At 32.9% G+C, this 19,244-nt stretch overlaps 4 protein-coding genes across 6 annotated transcripts; 1 reads left to right on the plus strand and 3 right to left on the minus strand.

The window, feature by feature from the left end:
• Window positions 1-32: 32 nt before the first annotated feature.
• On the plus strand, window positions 33-1,044 carry LOC123915219. Its single transcript, XM_045966359.1, has 2 exons — window positions 33-355; window positions 445-1,044. Exons 1-2 carry the CDS (start codon window positions 212-214, stop codon window positions 1,042-1,044), a joined length of 744 nt encoding a protein of 247 aa, XP_045822315.1. The 5' UTR covers window positions 33-211.
• Window positions 1,045-1,119: 75 nt separating this feature from the next.
• LOC123915220 lies at window positions 1,120-3,761 on the minus strand. The gene is made up of 5 exons (XM_045966360.1): window positions 3,741-3,761; window positions 3,021-3,149; window positions 2,675-2,878; window positions 1,364-1,477; window positions 1,120-1,149 (listed from the first exon to the last, which is right to left on the minus strand). The coding sequence occupies exons 1-5, from the start codon at window positions 3,759-3,761 to the stop codon at window positions 1,120-1,122; spliced, it is 498 nt and encodes a 165-aa protein (XP_045822316.1).
• A 1,143-nt stretch (window positions 3,762-4,904) lies between these two features.
• Window positions 4,905-8,540, minus strand: LOC123918921 (disease resistance protein RPM1-like). Of its 3 annotated transcripts, none has more exons than XM_045971095.1 (2): window positions 5,483-8,540; window positions 4,905-5,270 (listed from the first exon to the last, which is right to left on the minus strand). In XM_045971095.1, the coding sequence occupies exon 1, from the start codon at window positions 8,262-8,264 to the stop codon at window positions 5,517-5,519; it is 2,748 nt and encodes a 915-aa protein (XP_045827051.1). In that variant the 5' UTR covers window positions 8,265-8,540; the 3' UTR covers window positions 4,905-5,270; window positions 5,483-5,516. The 3 variants fall into 3 exon arrangements, with proteins under 3 accessions (XP_045827051.1, XP_045827052.1, XP_045827053.1); XM_045971096.1 differs by having other exon boundaries at window positions 5,068-5,303; window positions 5,542-8,540; XM_045971097.1 differs by having other exon boundaries at window positions 5,068-5,298; window positions 5,537-8,540.
• Window positions 8,541-12,886: 4,346 nt separating this feature from the next.
• LOC123918923 (beta-1,2-xylosyltransferase-like) lies at window positions 12,887-17,643 on the minus strand. The gene is made up of 3 exons (XM_045971098.1): window positions 16,889-17,643; window positions 15,809-15,958; window positions 12,887-14,182 (listed from the first exon to the last, which is right to left on the minus strand). Exons 1-3 carry the CDS (start codon window positions 17,555-17,557, stop codon window positions 13,457-13,459), a joined length of 1,545 nt encoding a protein of 514 aa, XP_045827054.1. The 5' UTR covers window positions 17,558-17,643; the 3' UTR covers window positions 12,887-13,456.
• Between the last annotated feature and the right edge of the window lie 1,601 nt (window positions 17,644-19,244).

Consider the following 19,244-nt stretch of genomic DNA (forward strand, 5'->3'; position numbering starts at 1 on the left):
AACCATGAATTCGAATGACGGTCCATTTTGGCAATCTTTTGTGAGTCCGGAAATTATTTTCAGTGCAACATCATCTGGTGTAGTTGAAATTTTAAGGATTTGTTTTCTCTATATTCCTGATTTGGTTTGGACTAACATTCCAAATGAAGGAAACGTGGTTCAAATTGCCATCAAGAATAGGCAAGAAAAAGTTTTTAGACTTCTTTGTAAGATGCCAATAATTTGCAAGCTTTTAGTGTTGGCAATAGATGAATCAAATAACACTGCATCACACCTAGCAGCAAGGTTTACTTCTAAAATAGAATCAAATTCAGGTGAAGCATTGCAAATGATAAGAGAGTTACAGTGGTTTCAGGTTTGTTTATTTTAAATTCGCCACATGTAGTTTTGTATAATTAAATTGTATCAAAATATTATTAACATAGCTACATACATCATCAACAGGAAATAGAGAATTTGGATGACCCTCTCCATAAAGAAGTTAAAAACAAAGATGGTAAAACAGCTTCCCAAGTGTTCATGGAAGAACATAAACCATTAATTAAAGAAGCGAAGAATTGGATAAAGGATAGATCAAACTCTTGTATGGTAGTGGCAACTCTTATTGCTACAATCACCTTTGCGGCTGCAATAACTGTACCTGGAGGTAACAACCAGGACAAAGGAACACCAATATTCTTGCCAAATCACAAATTCGGCGTGTTTATGTGGTCCAATGCAGTAGCTTTCTTTTCCTCACTGACTTCTCTTCTGGTGTTTATAGCAAACATGAATGGATACTACACTGAAGAAGAATTTGTGATTGTATTACCTCAAAGATTAGTAATCGGTTTGAACTTCTTGTTTGTTGCTGTGGTGACAACAATGGTAGCATTTATTGGAGCTCTGTCTTTGTTTCTAGAGGACAGATTCAAAAATTTTACAACTATTATTTGGTCATTGGCTTCTATTCCATTTTTAATATCTGTAATGCTTCTGCTTCCATCTACTACTGTGGAGTTACTATATAAAAAGCTTTATGATCCTAAAAAAGGGTCTATATGACTATTTTTTTTTTTTTTTGCATTTCTGTTTACCAACACAATCCAAAGCATTATTTAGGTAACATCTAAAACATCTCTATTTTCTGTAAACTATATTTTCATATATCTATGGATAAATATATCACCTTATGAATTAATAGCTGTTATTTTAGATGATTTTACATGTATGTTAGTGATTATTGGGATATTTCGTGTGCATTAGATTACTAATTATAAGTTTGTGATTATCGTTTTATTTTAATTATTTGTATTTACTTATGAATAATTATCTTGATAGATGATTGATGATGTTGTAGAGTCCCTATTTTATTTGTATTTACCTCATCTAGAGTGCCAATCCCACCAGGAAGGGCAACAACAGCAGTTTTATCTAGTGAATTGTTCCTCACTATAGCATCGACCAGTCCATACTTCCTTGCATAGAAAAACCTGAACTATAAACATTCTAGGCAGTTAATAGCAGTCACATTTAATTTTTATTTTCTCCTATTTGAATGTTGTTAAGAAGTCTCACATCGTTTGCAAGATGACATGAATATGTATTTATAAAGTAGAGGCAATTCTCACTTTACAAGACGGTTTTGTAACGATGAGTTAGGTCAAAACTAAATTCTAAGATGGTATCAAAGCTAGGCCCAACACACAATTTTAAGATAGTATCAGAGCATCTCCACAATATGTTGGGCCACCTGTTATTAGGTTTGTGTTATCGGGCCACCCACCGTTTATATCCGCACTCCAAGCCCAATAGCGTTGGGTGCGAGGGGATGTGTTAAGAAGTCCCATATCGCTTGCGAGATAGCCTGAATATATGTTTATAAAGCAAATGCAATCCTCATTTTACAAGCCGGTTTTGTAAGGATGAGTTAGGCCTTATTGAGATATTCTATATTTATGACTAGGATATTATGGTTTTATGACTTGATACTTATTACCTATTTGGTGACTCATGTACTTGTATATATACAATGTATATTCCTCTTTCAATATATGAAATAAACAAACTTCAGTTTCAAGTGGCCCAAAACATTCTAAGAAATGTAAAAAGATATGATCCTGTTATGAGTGTGCATAAGTTGAGTTGGAATAGGTTTGACCAAACTTCCTTTGGTTTGAGCTGGATACTCAACCCCTAGTTTTTACAAAAAAACTTGACCAAACGAGCTTGTGACGACGGGTTGAGTCAGGCTGGGTTTACAGGTCGTAAAGGAAAAAATATATTTTTATTCTTTATTCTAAAAATATTGTATCTACGCCAAAATGCTTCTGTTACTTAAACATTCCAAAAACCATACATAATTTCAAGCAAAAATATGAAGTAAAAATCATATACTCTCAAGAAAACATACTAAATTTGAGGAAAAAATTGAATCGGGACAGGTTGACTAGTTTGAAATTCTAAAGCTGTCATGAACTACACATTCTAATTTAATCGGGTGCAAGTAAAATACAGGTTAGTTTGAGTTAGGCGGTTGTGTTGATCGGTTCAACCCAAATGTGTGTACATCTCTAGATCCTATTGGAGTGAGAATGACAGATTTTTCATACACTAGTAGCAATAACTCATGTTGCAACATGGATCAAAAGAGAGTACTATGAATTAATTAAATAAAGCAAGGGTTGTGGATTACCTGCAGGTAAGGTAATTTTCTGATGGTTATAGGTGAAAGTTTGATGCTGTCCATTCCCTGGCTTCTTTTCATATCTTTAATCCGCCAACTGGTTTCCCTGCCAGCAGAACGCCTCGAGTAACAGCGTCCATTAGTCCTGGTCCAGCTCCTGAACATGTAATGCAGTCCAAATGATTTGTTATATGCGAAGAAATCTAAGCATATCTGCCAAAGAAGAACTTTGTCACCGTATCAATTGTTTGTGTGAGAAAACATTATTGGCTAACAAAAGAACGAGAATTTGTATAATACTCACCGGCAAGTAACCAAGAAAAGAAGCAAAAAGCTATTGTAAGAATTGACTTGCCCCATTAGCCAATTCTTGTGCTTGGACATAATGTGAATGGCTCGAGCCCATCCTAGAAGAACCTAGATACACAACTCCTCTTCCTAATCTATTTATGAGTTCATAACATTGTTTGATCTCTTCTTTAACCTGTAATAATGAAAAGAAAAAAAACCGAGAACTACAGAAATGATTTGTATATAGTCATTAGACGAAATCATGTAAAGGAATTCGTTTGATGGAACTCTCCACACAAAGTGTTTTTCTAGAGAACTATGTTGTAGGGTCAGTTACAAGCAAAGTTTTGAGCTATTATTTCCTTTTTGCTTCTTACTCAGATCAGAGATATATGAAGCACTGAAGGAATGCACAAGCACTTGGAGTCACATGTTTGAGTTCTATAATTCTAAGGGTTGCACTGGCTTGATTAAGCAAGGAATATGTTGCCCCAAGTCCAAACTAGTCTTGTCAAATATTGGTCATGGCGGATTGCGGTAGCAGATATTTTTACAACCGCCAATCCGCCATGGCTAATTTATGAAGGATGGTGGCACCATGGTGTTTATGGCGGTTTAAAATGGTAGTTTTTTTACTTTTCACATGGTCTGTCTCTGTCGTACACAATAAAAAAAACAGTGGTTGAAATTAGATATAATTTGTCCAGTGATCTATATATGATTCACAAATTCTCCTTTGATCTTAATTATAAACAGCAGTCAGCAGAGAATGACAGTCCCATACAGCCGATGCGGCCTCAATCATTGTTGCTTTAGAGTTTTAGAGAAATCAAAAACCATTATGTGACAGCCCTAATCAAATGCACTAAAACAGAACATAGCTAACAATTTAGCTTACATAGACGTAGCTACTCTGCAATCAGTCGAACAAAACAGAAACGTTCCCAACAAAGAAATAGGATCATAGACGACGGCAATGTGAAGTAAAATCATAGACAACGGCCACAACGGAACGGCAACTAAGTTGCAATAGACCTCTTATAGATATGAAATTATGAATAAAAATCTATATCAAAATATCAATCAAGTTGTATAAAAGTTTCAATAATTATAGAATTATTTTTTATGTTTGGTGTGACTGTAAAATTATTTTACACTGCAATTCATATCTCACCAATGCAATGGCCGAAACGCAACGCTCACAACAGCATTTGCAACTGCAATTTAATAACACGGCCGTTACTCTTCGATAAATTGTTTTCTTAATACTTCTCTTAGCCTATTATTCATCCAGATTAGATAGATAGATAGACTATTATATAAGCATCTTAACTATAATCATCCAAATCATGGTACACAAACAATTGGCTATCTTTTCAAAATTACTATGGACTGAAAATGCTCTAGGTCATAGTCACAAAATTCACTCAATACCTAGCGAACCGCGAATTGGTTCGCGCGCAATTCATTTGCGAATTGGTTCACCATAATTCATAGGGAAATTCACAGAAAACAGCGAACCAGAGCGAAGCAGAGAAGGAATAACAATCTCTATATTTGAGCATAATAATAGCTCAATAAATAAAATATTTAACTACTGCACCCAGATAGGGAATCGCTCATCACTTTAATAAAGTGAGATAAGGTCAATCACCATGCTTGTTTATTGAAATCTACTCATACACTGATTATATTTATAGTGAATATGCCTCTTTGTGTTTGCAAAACTCCATATGTGGGAGTGAACATGATGACCGTTGAAATATCATCTTTAATGTATTTTGTTGTTTTTAACTAAATAATATTTTTTATTCACAGCTTACCAAATATAACGTACCACGAACCCAAATAGCGTACTGACTATGTATACCCTAACGTACCGAATACTTTGAGGGTCACATACCGCGTACCCGAATGCGTACCATGTACCGAAGTGAATTGCGAACCATTTGACTATGCTCTAGGTATATTCCTAATTACATAAGACTTCATTTTTGTTACACCAAAATGTAATTATCAATGTTTGAACAATAAGCTAGAAAAACAGATTGAAAATTACATAAAACTTCATTTTTATTACACCAAAATGGAAATGACATCAACAGATGGTCTCACAATTCTTGAAAGGGAAGCTCTCATAATATGTTTCATACATACATGATATACTACAATTACAAATAACTCAAACATCAAATATAAAGAAAAACAAATTAAAATATAACTTTTTATTGAGGAAAAACATAAGTTCCAGTGTTTCAGTAGAAGTCCCTGTGGAAAATCTGAGTTGCCATTGCACTTGAATTGAACCCAACACCTAACAAATCACATCAAAATGAATTAATTAGAATCTTTCAAATGAAAAGATTACACCAAAATATCTCGGCGGTGCTGAGTGAAAATGATAAAGCATACTACAGTGAAAATAAAGCTTGTATTTTTTATGTCCGAATTTTAACTACTCTAATGCTTATATAAATAAATAAATAAATAAAGGTAAATATTAAGTTTTAGGAAGAAAAAGCACACCTTTTTTCTCCTTGAGTATGGAAAAGCATGATTTTTAACTCCTTGGGATTGGAATAGAAATTCTATTACGGTCAGAAATGTCTACAAGGGGTACATGCTGCATCGAATTCCAATCCTCAGTAGAAATGTTCTTCACAAATTCATCTGATACAAAAAAAATACGGAGAACTTCAAGCTTCTCCAAGTGTTGGATGCCAATGGGTATATTCTCCAGATTCCAGAGAATGCCTAAGTTCAGCATTTTCAGAGAAGGCAGTGCTCCTTTGTCAATAATAACTAATCTCAATTTTATGCAATATATAACATTCAGTGTCTTTAGTTTTTGAAACCATCCATCTTCAAAATGCAAAAACAAACCTTCATAAGAATGCATCTGAAAAGTGAGGGACAACAAGTGTTGCAAACAATTTAGTGATTTCAATGAATCTTCAGTTAAACGAGAGTGGCCCAAAAACAACTCAACAAGATTTTGAAGCTTTGGAATCCATTCAGGCAACTTCTGTAGAATCCCATGTAGTTTTAGTTTTCGAAGCTTAGTTGGCAATGAAATCAAATCCAAATCAATGACTTCATAATCATCTTCACTTCTAATTGCTTTAACATATAGCCTTTCCAAGTGTTGCATTTCATTGATTGACGAAGATAGAATGATTCCATCTTCTCTACGAACATTAACCAACCTCAAATCCCTCATCTGATTCAGCTTTCCTAACCCTTTAATTATCTTTGCTGCTCCATCAGTATTTAAATCAACACTATGTAGCGTTTGTAGGGATGCCATCTCTCCAATACCTTCCTCTAATTGAATCAAAGACAGTTTCTTGCTGATAAGATGTCTTAGCTTTCTAAGTTTACTAATCTCTTTGGGCAACTCAATAAGTTGTGTTAAACTCCGTATTTTCAAGGTCTCCAGGTTACGAAGCATGCCAATAGATTTTAAGATTTTCAATATCTCATCAAACCCGAAGCTTAAATACTTCAAGTGGATAAAATTTCCGAAATTCTCAGGAAAGCTCATCAATGAATCGGAGTTACAATCAAGAACCCTCAACAACTTGAAAGTTTTAGGGATTTTAAACTCAAAATTTGTTTTTGATTCTTTATCTGGGATAACAAGCAGTGATCGAACATGTGAGCTTCCAATATGCTCAACGAAATCATCGGAAATGGTTGTTATTGACAAACGGTGAATTCTTCCGCTAAAGGATGAATGTCCATCTTCACTAATATGCTTGAAAAAATTTAAATCCTCATTTTTTTCAAGGATCATTTCACGTACTAGATCATGAACACGGCAACCTTTAGCTTTTCCATCAGTTCTTATTGAAGATACTTGCACCAAGCTTCTATGGATCAACTCTGTTAAATATCCTTCTGCAACTTCTTCCAAAGTCTTCCCACTTTCCTCTTTCACAAACCCTTCACCTATCCATTGTCGAATCACTCTATTTGAATTAACTTGATAATCTTCTGGATACATTCCAAAATACAACAAACATGACTTGAGATAGTAAGGCAAATCATCGTAACTTAAGGCTAAAACTTCTTTTATACCCATTAAATGGGTATCTTTCTTTAGTTCTGCACTTAAATTTTCACTAAATCTCTGCCACTCAAAAACATGCTTCTCTTTTGTAGACAAAAGACCACCAATGGCAACAATTGCTAGCGGTAAGCCCTTACATTTTTGAACAATTTCATTAGCTATACCAACGAGCTCTTCTGGACAACATCCAGCATAGTCAAATTTGAATGCCCTCTTATTAAACAATGTCAAAGACTGTTCTTGAGTTAAAGGTTGCAAATGAAGCACTTTAGTGAAAGAAGATATTTTACAAGACACCAAAACTTCCTCGTTCCTTGTTGTTATAAATATCTTACTTCCACTTTTATTATCAATTAAAGCAAATTTAATATGATCCCAAAAATTTACACTCCAAACATCATCAAACACCACAACGTACCTCTTTGTCTTCAAGCAGTTTCTCAGTTCTTCAGTCAATGACCTTTGATCCATCTGATTAATATTCTGAGGTGGATTCTCGTCTTTTTGTTTGTAAATTTTTAGCAACATGTCCCTTAACACCTCTTTAACATCATATGTTTGTGACACTGTGATCCATACACGACAATCAAAGTGTGCAATGACATCCTTGTTGTCAAAAACTTTCTTGACTAGAGTGGTTTTACCTTGCCCTCCCATTCCTACCACAGAGATGACAGTGTGCTCTTCTCTTTCATTTACCATCCAATCAGTCAATGTTTTTCCTGGAGCTTCAAAGCCTACAACGTCAGCTTCGTCAATGTAAAGAGCAGCCTCTCGAAGGGGGTGCAGTTTGACATTCTGGCTTCCTCTAGAATGGCTTGATCCTTGATCCAAAGAACGTTGGAAACCATATCTTTCACTTCTTTCCTTGATCCCACGCACCAATGACTTAATGTCTCGAATCCCAGACGCTATTTTATGGCGTTGTTTCAAAGTTTTGAACAAGTGAGAAAAATTGTGGCGTTGTTCCGCATACATCATATAGTTATCAATGATGTCTTCTATCTGAAAAGCTGCTTCCCTAATCTGTTTGACCCATGTTTTGACTCCTTCACCATTGTTGTCTCCATTAGGTGCAGCAGCTCTTCTATCAGCATCCTTAAGGAAGGCTTGGATGCTTTCGAGTTCATCTTTAATGTCTGCAAATTCCTTGTGAACACCTTTGAGCAAATTGAATTCTTCTGTTAACAATGGAAGCAGTTTGTCAATAGCAAATGACACTGCTATTTCTGCCATTTTGAGATTTTTTTGTTTTGCTGCGTATGAAGAAGATATGGTTGGAAATGTGTCAGATAAAGAGAAACGGGAAGGCAAAGCGATAGGAGTATATGGATAGGAATCTGTATGTGTGAGATGAAGAAGGAAGATATGGGTGGATCATGCGTCAAATAAAGAGATAAGGGAACTTAGGGAAGGCATAGTGATAAGAATGTAATATCCATTGGATTGGGATTCACTGACTTTATGGTGCCAAAGTCAGGCAGCCTTTTTTCTGCCTTTAAGCAAATATTGTCAGTTTCATATAATTATGTGCACTAGATTGTTCCATCCACATGTAGAGTCGGTCTATCCGGTCCGGTGGGCCAGACTATATTTATGGGTTAGCCCGGCTTGACACTAAATAATTTTTACATCAATACTAAATATCAATTAAACTAAAGTTTATTTTTTATAAAAGAAATTAAATCAAATTAATAAATTATAAGCTTAATTTTTTTTAAAGTTTTAGGTAAATATGACATTTTTATTATGCTTACACATTTAACTATGTTTTTTTTTATAATAACTTTTCAATTAGATAATAACTTTTTATGTTTTTAATTGATATTATTTTATACAGTATACTAGTGATCAAACAGGGTGCGTTTCACGCCTGTCTATGACTGTGTCTATTATATAAATTTATGTCAAAAAAATAAAAAATAAAAAAGGCATGTCTTATGTTATGATGAGTTTGTTAACAAAAGATTTTTGCGGCTCAAAATAAACGATTTTTGCTACTAAAAAAATTAAGGGTCCGTTTGGTGCGCAGGATCTGATAGTGATAGGATAGGATATAAAACAGGATAAGGATAGATAGGATATCAGCAGAATAACAGTTATCCTCAGTTATCATATCTTGTGTTTGGTGCACATAGGATAACAAATATGATAACTATTATATCAAGTTCTTAATACATACTTGCTCATAATAATATGATAAGATATATAAAATATTTAAATGACAAAATTATCCTTGTAAATCAATTGTTATATTTTAAAAATTATTTTGTAATACTTTGAATTTTTTAAATAAAAAATATAAATAAGTAATCAAATAACTTTATATATTTTAAATAAAAAACATGAGAAAATAATAAAGTTTAATTTTTTATATGAATCATGATCAAATAAATAACCCAATGATATATACATGTTAGATTTTTTATATGAATCATGATCAAATAAATAACCCAATGATATATACATGTTAGATGAGCTAAATAAATATGATATATCTCATACTAAATAATAAAAATACCATTGAAAAATAATTATATTTAATTTTTTACAATTTTTTAATAATTAGTTTACTTTAAAATATTTGTAATTTTAGTATAATTTTGAGTTTTTTAGATTATGTAAATTACAAAATTACCCTTGTGAGAAAATCACATGTATATTTAAAAATTAATTATTTTATTAATAATTTACCATACAATTATTTTATTATTTATATTTTATTAATTTTCATTTTTTTATTTTAAAATATATTTTATAGAATAAATCAGTAAAAAAAATTTATCCTATCCTGCTGGTAACCCAGCTCAAATTCAGGATAAGAATTTTAACTAAAGAGACAGGATAGGATAAGTTACAGGATTAATTTTTCATATCCTGTTGTGTCACCAAACACTGGACTGAAACAAGATATGATACAGTTATCTTATCTTGTCTCTTATCCCGTGCACCAAACGGGCCCTAAGCGTATTGTTGGTATTATGAAAAGTCCATACCAAAACTCTATATTCTCTTTGTATATAGTATAGATATAGATATAGTATAGAATAGCTATCCATTCAATTCAATGATCGTGTACACAACCATTGATTTTCCACCGCGTATTTGGAAAAGATTTATCATAGTAGAATTTTATTAAATAATGGGTTTGGGTGTTAGATACTGTCAAACACATCTCTAGATAAAGCTATGCATTCCAATATACTCAACCTGAAAGTATGTTTCCAGTTCCATTGAGAAGAACATAAGTTTGTTTCATTCAAGTACAAAAAGAAACATTTAGAAGGCCTTAATTGAGTGCAACACCAATGAAAATGAGGAGTTAATCAATTGGTGAGATATTTCATTAGTATAATTCGATCAAACAGTACCGATTTGATGCCTCCAATACCAATACAACTATTTCATTACGAAAGAAGAATCTTTGAAACAGACCAATCCTAACAAACATTGCATGAGAAAAATTATACACAATGTAAGAACTCAGATGAAGGTACAACTATAAACACTTTAATTATGGTTGTGAACATCACCAATAACAATTTATTTTTCATTAACTTATGGAATCAATAAGTGAAAGGAATACAAAGGAGCAAGAATGAAAAACCTAAATCTTTCAGCAATCAGCAGCAGCACCACTATATGTAATTTTTAAGCCCAAAGTCTCATTCACTTATGTTCTTTAGGGGAATCATCGCGAGCCATTCTTCGGGCCTCTGATGGAGGGATGTAACCATACTTCTTTCTCAACGTATCTAAAACGAACTTATCGCGAGCCATTGTTCGGGCTCGTTGGGGTTCAACATTGACATAAGAGAGATACCCCCCAACAGCTAAAATAACAGCACCAGAGAGGGAACACGCAATGCTCATTGCCAGTTTCTTGGGCGTTGAAGGAAAACACACCACCATTACCACAATCACCTGTCACAAAAAATTAAAAGACAATCGTCATCAATTTCAACAAGATTATATTGACATTGTTCATTGTGTGTGTTTGTGTCAATTCAATGTTGATACTCATAAACTCTGAACCAGTGTGGAAATTGCATTTGCAACGGTTTGTACCAAATAGTGTATCACAGAACAATAACAACCGTGTTGTTAGCGACACAATTTGACAACACCGATCAAAAGATAGATTTTTTATTTATACAAATGTCTAATAATGAATTAAAAAAATAAATAAGATGATAAATTTTGCAATTACAAATAAAATGAAAAAATAGAACATGCTCTGAAGTCTTAATTATCTAACAGGCATTTTATCAAACATGTGGGGTGTGCTTGAAAACGAATGAGGGCGCAGTGAATAATGGAATGAATAATTTGACTTTGATATGAATTATAAGATACTCCCTCCGGTCCTTTTTATAAGAAACACTTTGGAATTTTTATTTGGTCCTTTTTATAAGAAACACTTTGACACAATTCCATTTGTACCCTTATTAAATACAATCAAATAATTCATTATAATGCTAGTGCATTAATTAGAGAGACCTATTTCTCATGTTAGTCAAAGGTTAGTTTTGGAATATAACATAAAATGTTAGAATCATTAATGAGAAAATTTACCTTCCTTGGTATGTGTGATTTTGTCAAAGTGTTTCTTATAATAAGGACCGGAGGGAGTAATATGCTAGGGTTTATCAATCGAAAGATACCTTATTGAGATTAATTGAGAATATAGGAAGAATTGAAAACTGATTTATGGTATAGACTCGTACAGTATACCCCCTCTGAAATGGAGAAACGTGTTTTTGCGGCCTATGATGATATAAGCACTTTTATTGCACGAATGGATTTTAAAGCTGAAACGCTTCTCATCCGCTTATTGGATTCATTTTGACGTCAAAAGAGCTTATAGCTTAGGGTCTATTTGGCAGCCTTTTGGAAGGGCAATAATATACTCCCTCCGTCCCGATTTATAAGGGAAAAAAGACCATTTTTTTTGTCCCAAATTATAAGGGAAAATACTCAAATTTGACCAATTTAATTTTATAGTTCCAAAAATACCCCTTGTTATATTTTCCAAAACAATTAATTATTAGGGGTACTTAGAAATTAGGAGTAGGATATTAAATGATTTTGCTTTTTTATGGAATAAGTTAATAGGGGTACTTTTGGAAACAAAATTATGTTTTTGATAGATTTTAGAATATTAAATGCATTTCTTAATAAGTGTGTTTTTTTTTTTTTCTCTTATAAATCGGGACGGAGGGAGTAGTTTATAGCTTATAAATTAAAAGATTTGGTAATGATTTTTAAAAAAGAGTTTATAGCTTATTTTATTAGTTTTTAACTTATTTTTCAAATGCTATTTATTTTAAGTAGCATATAGTTTATTATTTTTTCTTCAAATTTTATCCATATCATTTTATTTGAAAAAAATTAAATATTAATTAAACATATTTTTTTATAAGCTAGTTTAACCGCTAATTTTACCAAACACTACAAATTCAATCAACTAAGTTTATTCGTTATAAGTTAAAAATAGCTTATCTGTTATCCGCTATTTTTTTACCAAGTAGAGCTATATTAATTTTATGAATAAATTGGATGGAATTATTTCATGATCAAGAAAAAATATATTAATTGATTAACATCTGCAAATTGTGCATTTTGGAAGAAATTATTCATCCTCTAATCAACTACATGTAGAAGCAGTGTGTGTAAAAAGCATTTACTCCTTCCCTGCATCAGCAGCTACCTCTTCTACCATCAGCTTTGTCCAAACTTCTAGAACAAAATCCTGAGTCATGTTCATATTAGGGGTCAACATAGGCCGGGTCAAGTTCGTCCAGTCAAAAAATTCAAGCCCTAGACAGACTAAAATTACAATTAAGTCTAACAAAATCTTCCAAAAAACTAGTCACCTAAAATTTTGATTGATGTACACCCCAATGCAATTTGTATGGTGTTACCTCAATTCTCAATAACATAGTATCTGTATCAAAATGGTTCCAACAAAAGAATAGAGGTAAGAAATCACCTATTGTACAACATAGTCCTACATGTATTGGAGTATAAATTTACAAAACAAACTATTGTGACCCCTCATCTGTATACAACACAGGGTCAAAGATCAAATTAAGGTAACAAATGTAGCTGCAACATGCCACATACTGCACCAGGTACTATCAACAACAACTCAGTTCCCTCATCAATATGCTACAAAATTACAAGACAATTTCAACTCTTTTTCCATTACACTGAATTCTGCAACCTTCTTCAGTTGAACATGGACATGATATAATTGTTAAGTTAAATCAAGCGCTATTTCCTCTCCACCAAATATCAGCAATTCCACCACTTCATTAACCAAACCAATCTCAGTACTGTAGTTATAAAAAAAGGTTAAAGATCGCCGATTTTCCAGTCATTCAAATACTCAAGCTCTGCTATCATCAGTTTTCAAGTCCAAAAAATTAACATTGAAGGCTTTTCATTATGCTGACCAGTGTATTGATCACAGTTTCTGTATTGGCATATGATCCGTCAAGGTTAATTGCATGATACTCCAACCCTTTCCACCGTGCTATGTACGCAAAATGTGGACGTCTGAACTGGCTGCTAATAATCTCTAGAATCACAGTTTTAGGCAATGCAGATACTATGTGAGTAAGACCAGCACCATGAGCACCAATGATCACCGACGCATCTTGGATGGCTCGTACCTGCTCCTTCATAGACATGTGTGCGAATAATCCGTTGACAAGGTTGATTTTACACCCTTTATAATTAGATGCCCAACTGTTCAAGGATTCAAACACTTCTGCCTCGTTAGTTAGTCTCGATTCAACTTTACCACCATGACGTGGATGAGCTAAATAATCTTCTCGACGAACAAAGAGGACATTATGTCCTCCGGAGACAGGTTTCCCGGGATGGTTTAAGTTTAAAGGTAATCCAAATGATGCTCTAATCATTTCTCCAAACTCGGAAAGACGCGCGGTTTTTTGGTTATCGGGTTTTTGCCACAATTCCTGTGCAGAAGTTCCCTCACAGAATATATCTTCTGTTAGCCCTTTAAACAGTGCAGTCTCGTATCCCAATGGTGAGAGAATAGCATGACGAAAACAAACTGTTCCAGTGAAGTTTTTAGCATATCTGACACTTGAGAATAACGCTTTCCATGTCTCTTCAAGTGGAGCCTGAAAGTTATTGGAAGAAACTGATAAATTAACTAAGTATTCTGCCAAGGCAAATAAAACTAAGAAAATGGTAGTACATTTATGTTTAATTGTTTATATAATGTTTGTTGAACAAAGAAAACAGCAATACTTAAGCAAGATGATTGTTAATTTACAAATTTAACCAAAACAACAACCAGCTACTCATGAATCACAAAGATGAATGTTACAAGTTCAGTATGGATAACAGGAAGTTATTACTCTTCTTATTTATTAATAAGGACCTAAAAAAGGGTCCAAAGGTGGACCACACAATTTTAAATAAAATAGTGCGTTTTGTCAACAAAAAAAGGGAAAAGGATGTGGAATTTTACTAAAAATGGTGGGGTCCACCTTAATGAGAACCGTGCTAAAGAATAACTCATGTTTGACAGGTTCTACAATTTTGGTAGAAACTGGGATCTTTATTTGTTAAGAAATAAGGATAAACCCTAATTACAAAGATGTAGCACAACTTTGAGGGTCTTCACCTCCATAGCCAAAGGTCCTGGCTCTATTTTAAATGGTAAGATAGCTTCCTTCCTCATATCTATAAACACCAAAACCTAACCTAACTAACAAACTAAGGGGTTACCTATCACAAATATTTTGGGCAGAAACAATTTCAGAACTTGTCTTAAAGGCAATGCATGAAAAGATTGGTCCATGTTGGACCACTCTTTTTCACCATTAGATTATATGATTCCACACATTCTTATGATGGTCCATAAACATCAAATTTAAACCATAACTCTATCACTCTCATTCACCATCCATAAATCCCTTTCTCATTCTGTTCCTTTCTGGTCAGACATTTGATCTCGTCACTGCTCCTTCTGAAGAGCGTCACTGAAAATCAATCTATGCAAATAACGAAGAATGTGGATTTCAAAAGAGAAAACCCCATTTTTGCATAAACAGGAGAAAATGTTTGTTGACAAATTTGCAGGTTTGGCAAACTTTGGCAGATTTGCAGGTTTAATGTTTGTTGACAAATGACAATGCCATAGTAAATTTCAAAACTTTAACTTATACACATCGATGAACACTTCACTTTAGAGTGTAAAGTGAGTAATCTTAACCACTTCTTAACAAATCAAAGGTTAGGTACACCATAACAAATCATGGGGTTATTAAAATAACAGCTCTTGGTTTATTCACTTTAGAAGATCTAAATCCCACATTGATATAGTGGTGACCCTTCATCTTTGTTTCAACAAAAATAAATCATGCACGATAAATTTGACGAAATGGGTTTTCTTTCTAGTTCCTACCTGTAAAGGCGGGATTTTTATCACTAATGAGATAACAACGTAATAGTTTAGCACTCAATAACACCTAAGTGTTGCATTCAAAGTGAATATACCCCATTGTTATATATTTGACTACTATTTCGGTATCTCAACCTTACTTTTGACTCCTATATATTTGGTTGCTAAGTCAACCACTAATGGCAAAAAATCATTTGCTTAGGAAATATACATCCAAACCAAACAACATAAAGATGCCGCATGCTTTCCAGTTTTCATAATGAGAAAGTAAGCAAACGAACATCATAGAAAAGTTGAAACTAAATGAAGCAGATTTTTCAAAACTAATCATGCATACCATACAGTGTCCATCTACAAAGATCAAATGAGGTCGATTAGGCAAGCCAGTAACTCTAGAAGAAACATATGCACTGTACCAGTCTGTAACAGTGTGAAAAAGATTAGCATATTCAAAGCGTGTCACCAGAAGCGTTGGTTCCTCAATCCACTGCAAATAAAAAACCACATGTCAAAAGCATTTTTTTTGACAGTGTCAAAAGCATATAAAAAGCAAAAAAAAATATATAACAATATTACAGTAAATTATATCTAGGGAAGAAAGAATCAAAGGAATCTCATGTCAAAATCCCCTAAACATGTTATATAATATACTCAAAGACAAATTTCTTGACCCATTGAAACTTTGTAGTCTCTCATTCTTCCCTCTGCAAACCCATTCCTCTCGTTCTTCACCGTCTTCTTCAAAATAAGAGTGATGGTTTGCTGTTTCTGTTTCTGAGGGGATGTGAGTTGATGGAGGTTTAGGGTATGAGGAGGATGGGAATCGATGTGAGGAAAAAATGGAAGGAAAAAGACTCTGCACATGTTAGTGTAATAATTTTTTATGGTTTCTGAATTTTGGAAAGGAGTTAATCTTGTTGTTAGGGATTGAGATTTGAGATCCCAATTTTTTTCTAGATCTTGAATTTTATGAATAACACCATTGATCTACGAAGATCTAAGTAATTTCAACCAAATCTAAACACCATTGATTATTGTTAAACTGGTTTATTCAATGGTGTTATTTGGTTAGTTAGATTTTCCTTAGTTTGATCTAAACACTATGATTAACTGCACAGCAATTTCAACCAAATCTAAACACTAACTAACCAATAAACACCACAAGTAATATACACCTTTGACTTCATAACAAGCGAAATCCAAATTACTATAAACTAGACAACCATTTCACAATCTCCCTAAGCATAGCTCAGTTGTCAGGACATCGCATTATATATGCAGAAGCCCGAGTTCGAACTCAGAATTCCCCACCGGGTAAATTTACTCAACAAAAAAAAAACGACAACAATTTCATTAATCACATCAATAACTAACCAATAAAGAAATAAATTTATGATTCAATCTTCCTAATCCTCACCTGATCACAATCAAATTCTTTCCTTCCAACAATCCTCATCTTACTAATCAAATCACGCATAGTATGTCTCATAATCTCACCTCTAGGAACATACTTATCCAAAAACTCATCATCAACAATCATCTTATTCCCTCCATCTACAAACCCTTCACCACCATCAACCTCAAAAGCACCCTTTTCAAACAAAGGCAACTCCTCATCTTCACTTCTCCCAATAACATCAACCAAATTCTCACCACCCTTCGCCATACCAATCTTCTCAACCACCATCTTCACCCTTCCACCTTCACATACCGAACTCCTCAAAGTCTCACTATACCAACACCTAAACCACCCACCACCTCCACCAACTCCACCGCCACCGGAAACCACATCAACCCGGCGCGTGAACCCATTTCCAAAATAGCCCTCACATGACCTTAAAGGAATGTCATTTGAAGTTTGTGACCATGGTAAGTAAGAGGGTAGAATTGGCCATGATTTTGAGATATGGGTTTGTTGTAACTTTTCAAAGGGTCGTTGAAAAGGTGGGTTTTTTGTCAAAGTTTTGTGGTCAAATTTTGAAGATGAAGAAGGGTTGAGAAAAGAGTGATGATGAAAGAAATAGAGAAAGAGAGAGAAGAAGTTGAAGAGGAAGAGGAAGAACAGGATCTGAAACTTTTTGTTCATCGATTCTCTCTCTTCTCTTTCAGTATGACTGTGTGATGACAGAGTCTTGAGGTGAGAATTTAAGCCAAGTGGAAAAAGAAGCCATGGATATAGAGTCTATGCTATTTACATTTTTGGAGTTCAATAAATGTTTTAGATTAATTAATTTCAAGTTAAAAAACAAATCTTAATTAATTTTAAGTTACTCCTTCTTAGAAAAATGGGACTAATAATTCAGAATTTAGCGGGAAATAAATATATTCTGATCAATAATTTTTTTCTGATCAAAAATTTAATTTTTTATGTAACTACTTTATTTAAGTCATGTTCAATTTTCAAAATGATTTAATAGTATTTTACTATTTTTATTGTAAGTAACATTAATAAATATATTTTTTTTAAGCACATTAATAAATATAATTGAATCATTGTTCTGGAAACTTATCGGAGAATCAAAGTTTTTATCAAAATAAATATTGAGAATTAAATCATCAATCATTTACAGTTGGTCTAGTGGTGATTGATGTTGGATTTGGTTGGAAATATCACTGTTCGATCTTCGCAACTGCGATCAGAAAGGAATTGGAATCATTTTATGTCAGAACTGACTCCCGAATCATATTAGGCGGTCTAGTGAGTCGAATATTGGTGGTGAAAACTAAAAAAAATTGAGAATTAAATCTATATACTTTTTCATTATCAAAAAAATAAAATCTATATACTTTTTACTTTTTTTTTAGGAATATTAAACAACATCCGTCTTACTCTTTCTTTCTTCTTTTAGTAATTTTTTAGATAATTTGAGGTTTTATTGAATATATTGGTACACAATAGACAAAAAATTCAAAATTTAAATTTATTTTTAAATAATTTAATATAAAAATATATAATGTCGTTAAATACAATACAATGAATTGATGGATACATGTTAAGTCATTTTGTAAATTTAGAGGAAGTTTGGGACATTGTTTAAAGGAAAATGCTAACGAGTGTTTTCGGGGTACTCTTTAAGTATCTTAAATAATAAATTTTGATGAATTTTTAATGAAAATGTATGAAGTCAACATATTGGTAATTGGATTATTTTACTTTTTTAATAAATATACTTCCTCATGTCCTATAAATATGAGAAAATTTACTTTTTAATTTCATTAAGAATCTAATATATTTAAACCATATTATGAATCAAATACATTAGATTCTTAATTAATCTAAAAAATAAACTTTCTCTCATATGTAAGACCAGAGGGGGTAATATCTTTAAATGAAATGCTTAAAAAGTGTCCTGGGAGCACTCGTTAGCAATAACATTTTTTAATTCACTTTTAAAAATCAATTCTATAGAAGTTTTCTCAATGATCGAGTGAATATTGAAATACTTAAAAAAAAAATGAATATTCAAATATAATAATTCAATTACATTCAACTCACTTCAACATAGAACTATCATAATAAATGTAATAATGTTGAATTTGGTAAAGTACTTCTCATAGAAAGAGTTGGTGGCTGCAGCTCCCAAGTTAAATGGCATGTATGGATGCTACATTTTGATTTCAGTTTATTGTCGTATTAATATATGAGTATAAAATATAGGTTCTACATATATTATTAAAGAACGGGAAATCTTATTAATAAGAAGAAAAACATAGGTCCTTCAGAGTTCACACAAAAGATTATGTCCTCATATTAATATATGAGTATAACTCGT

The sequence above is a fragment of the Trifolium pratense genome, linkage group LG3 (assembly GCF_020283565.1).
Source record: "Trifolium pratense cultivar HEN17-A07 linkage group LG3, ARS_RC_1.1, whole genome shotgun sequence".
NCBI classification, from domain to species: Eukaryota; Viridiplantae; Streptophyta; class Magnoliopsida; order Fabales; family Fabaceae; genus Trifolium; species Trifolium pratense.

Coding starts and splice junctions, on each gene's coding strand:
- LOC123915219 (XM_045966359.1), top strand. CDS start 212: ATGCCAATAATTTGCAAGCTTTTAGTGTTGGCAATAGATGAATCAAAT. Junction 356..444: donor GAGAGTTACAGTGGTTTCAG/GTTTGTTTATTT, acceptor CATCATCAACAG/GAAATAGAGAATTTGGATGA.
- LOC123915220 (XM_045966360.1), bottom strand. CDS start 3,761: ATGATTGAGGCCGCATCGGCT. Junction 3,150..3,740: donor TGATTGAGGCCGCATCGGCT/GTATGGGACTGT, acceptor TCATTATTACAG/GTTAAAGAAGAGATCAAACA. Junction 2,879..3,020: donor CACAAGAATTGGCTAATGGG/GCAAGTCAATTC, acceptor CTTCTTTGGCAG/ATATGCTTAGATTTCTTCGC.
- LOC123918921 (XM_045971095.1), bottom strand. CDS start 8,264: ATGGCAGAAATAGCAGTGTCATTTGCTATTGACAAACTGCTTCCATTG.
- LOC123918923 (XM_045971098.1), bottom strand. CDS start 17,557: ATGAACAAAAAGTTTCAGATCCTGTTCTTCCTCTTCCTCTTCAACTTC. Junction 15,959..16,888: donor AAGAATTTGATTGTGATCAG/GTGAGGATTAGG, acceptor TTTTATTTGCAG/TGGATTGAGGAACCAACGCT. Junction 14,183..15,808: donor TTGTAGATGGACACTGTATG/GTATGCATGATT, acceptor AATAACTTTCAG/GCTCCACTTGAAGAGACATG.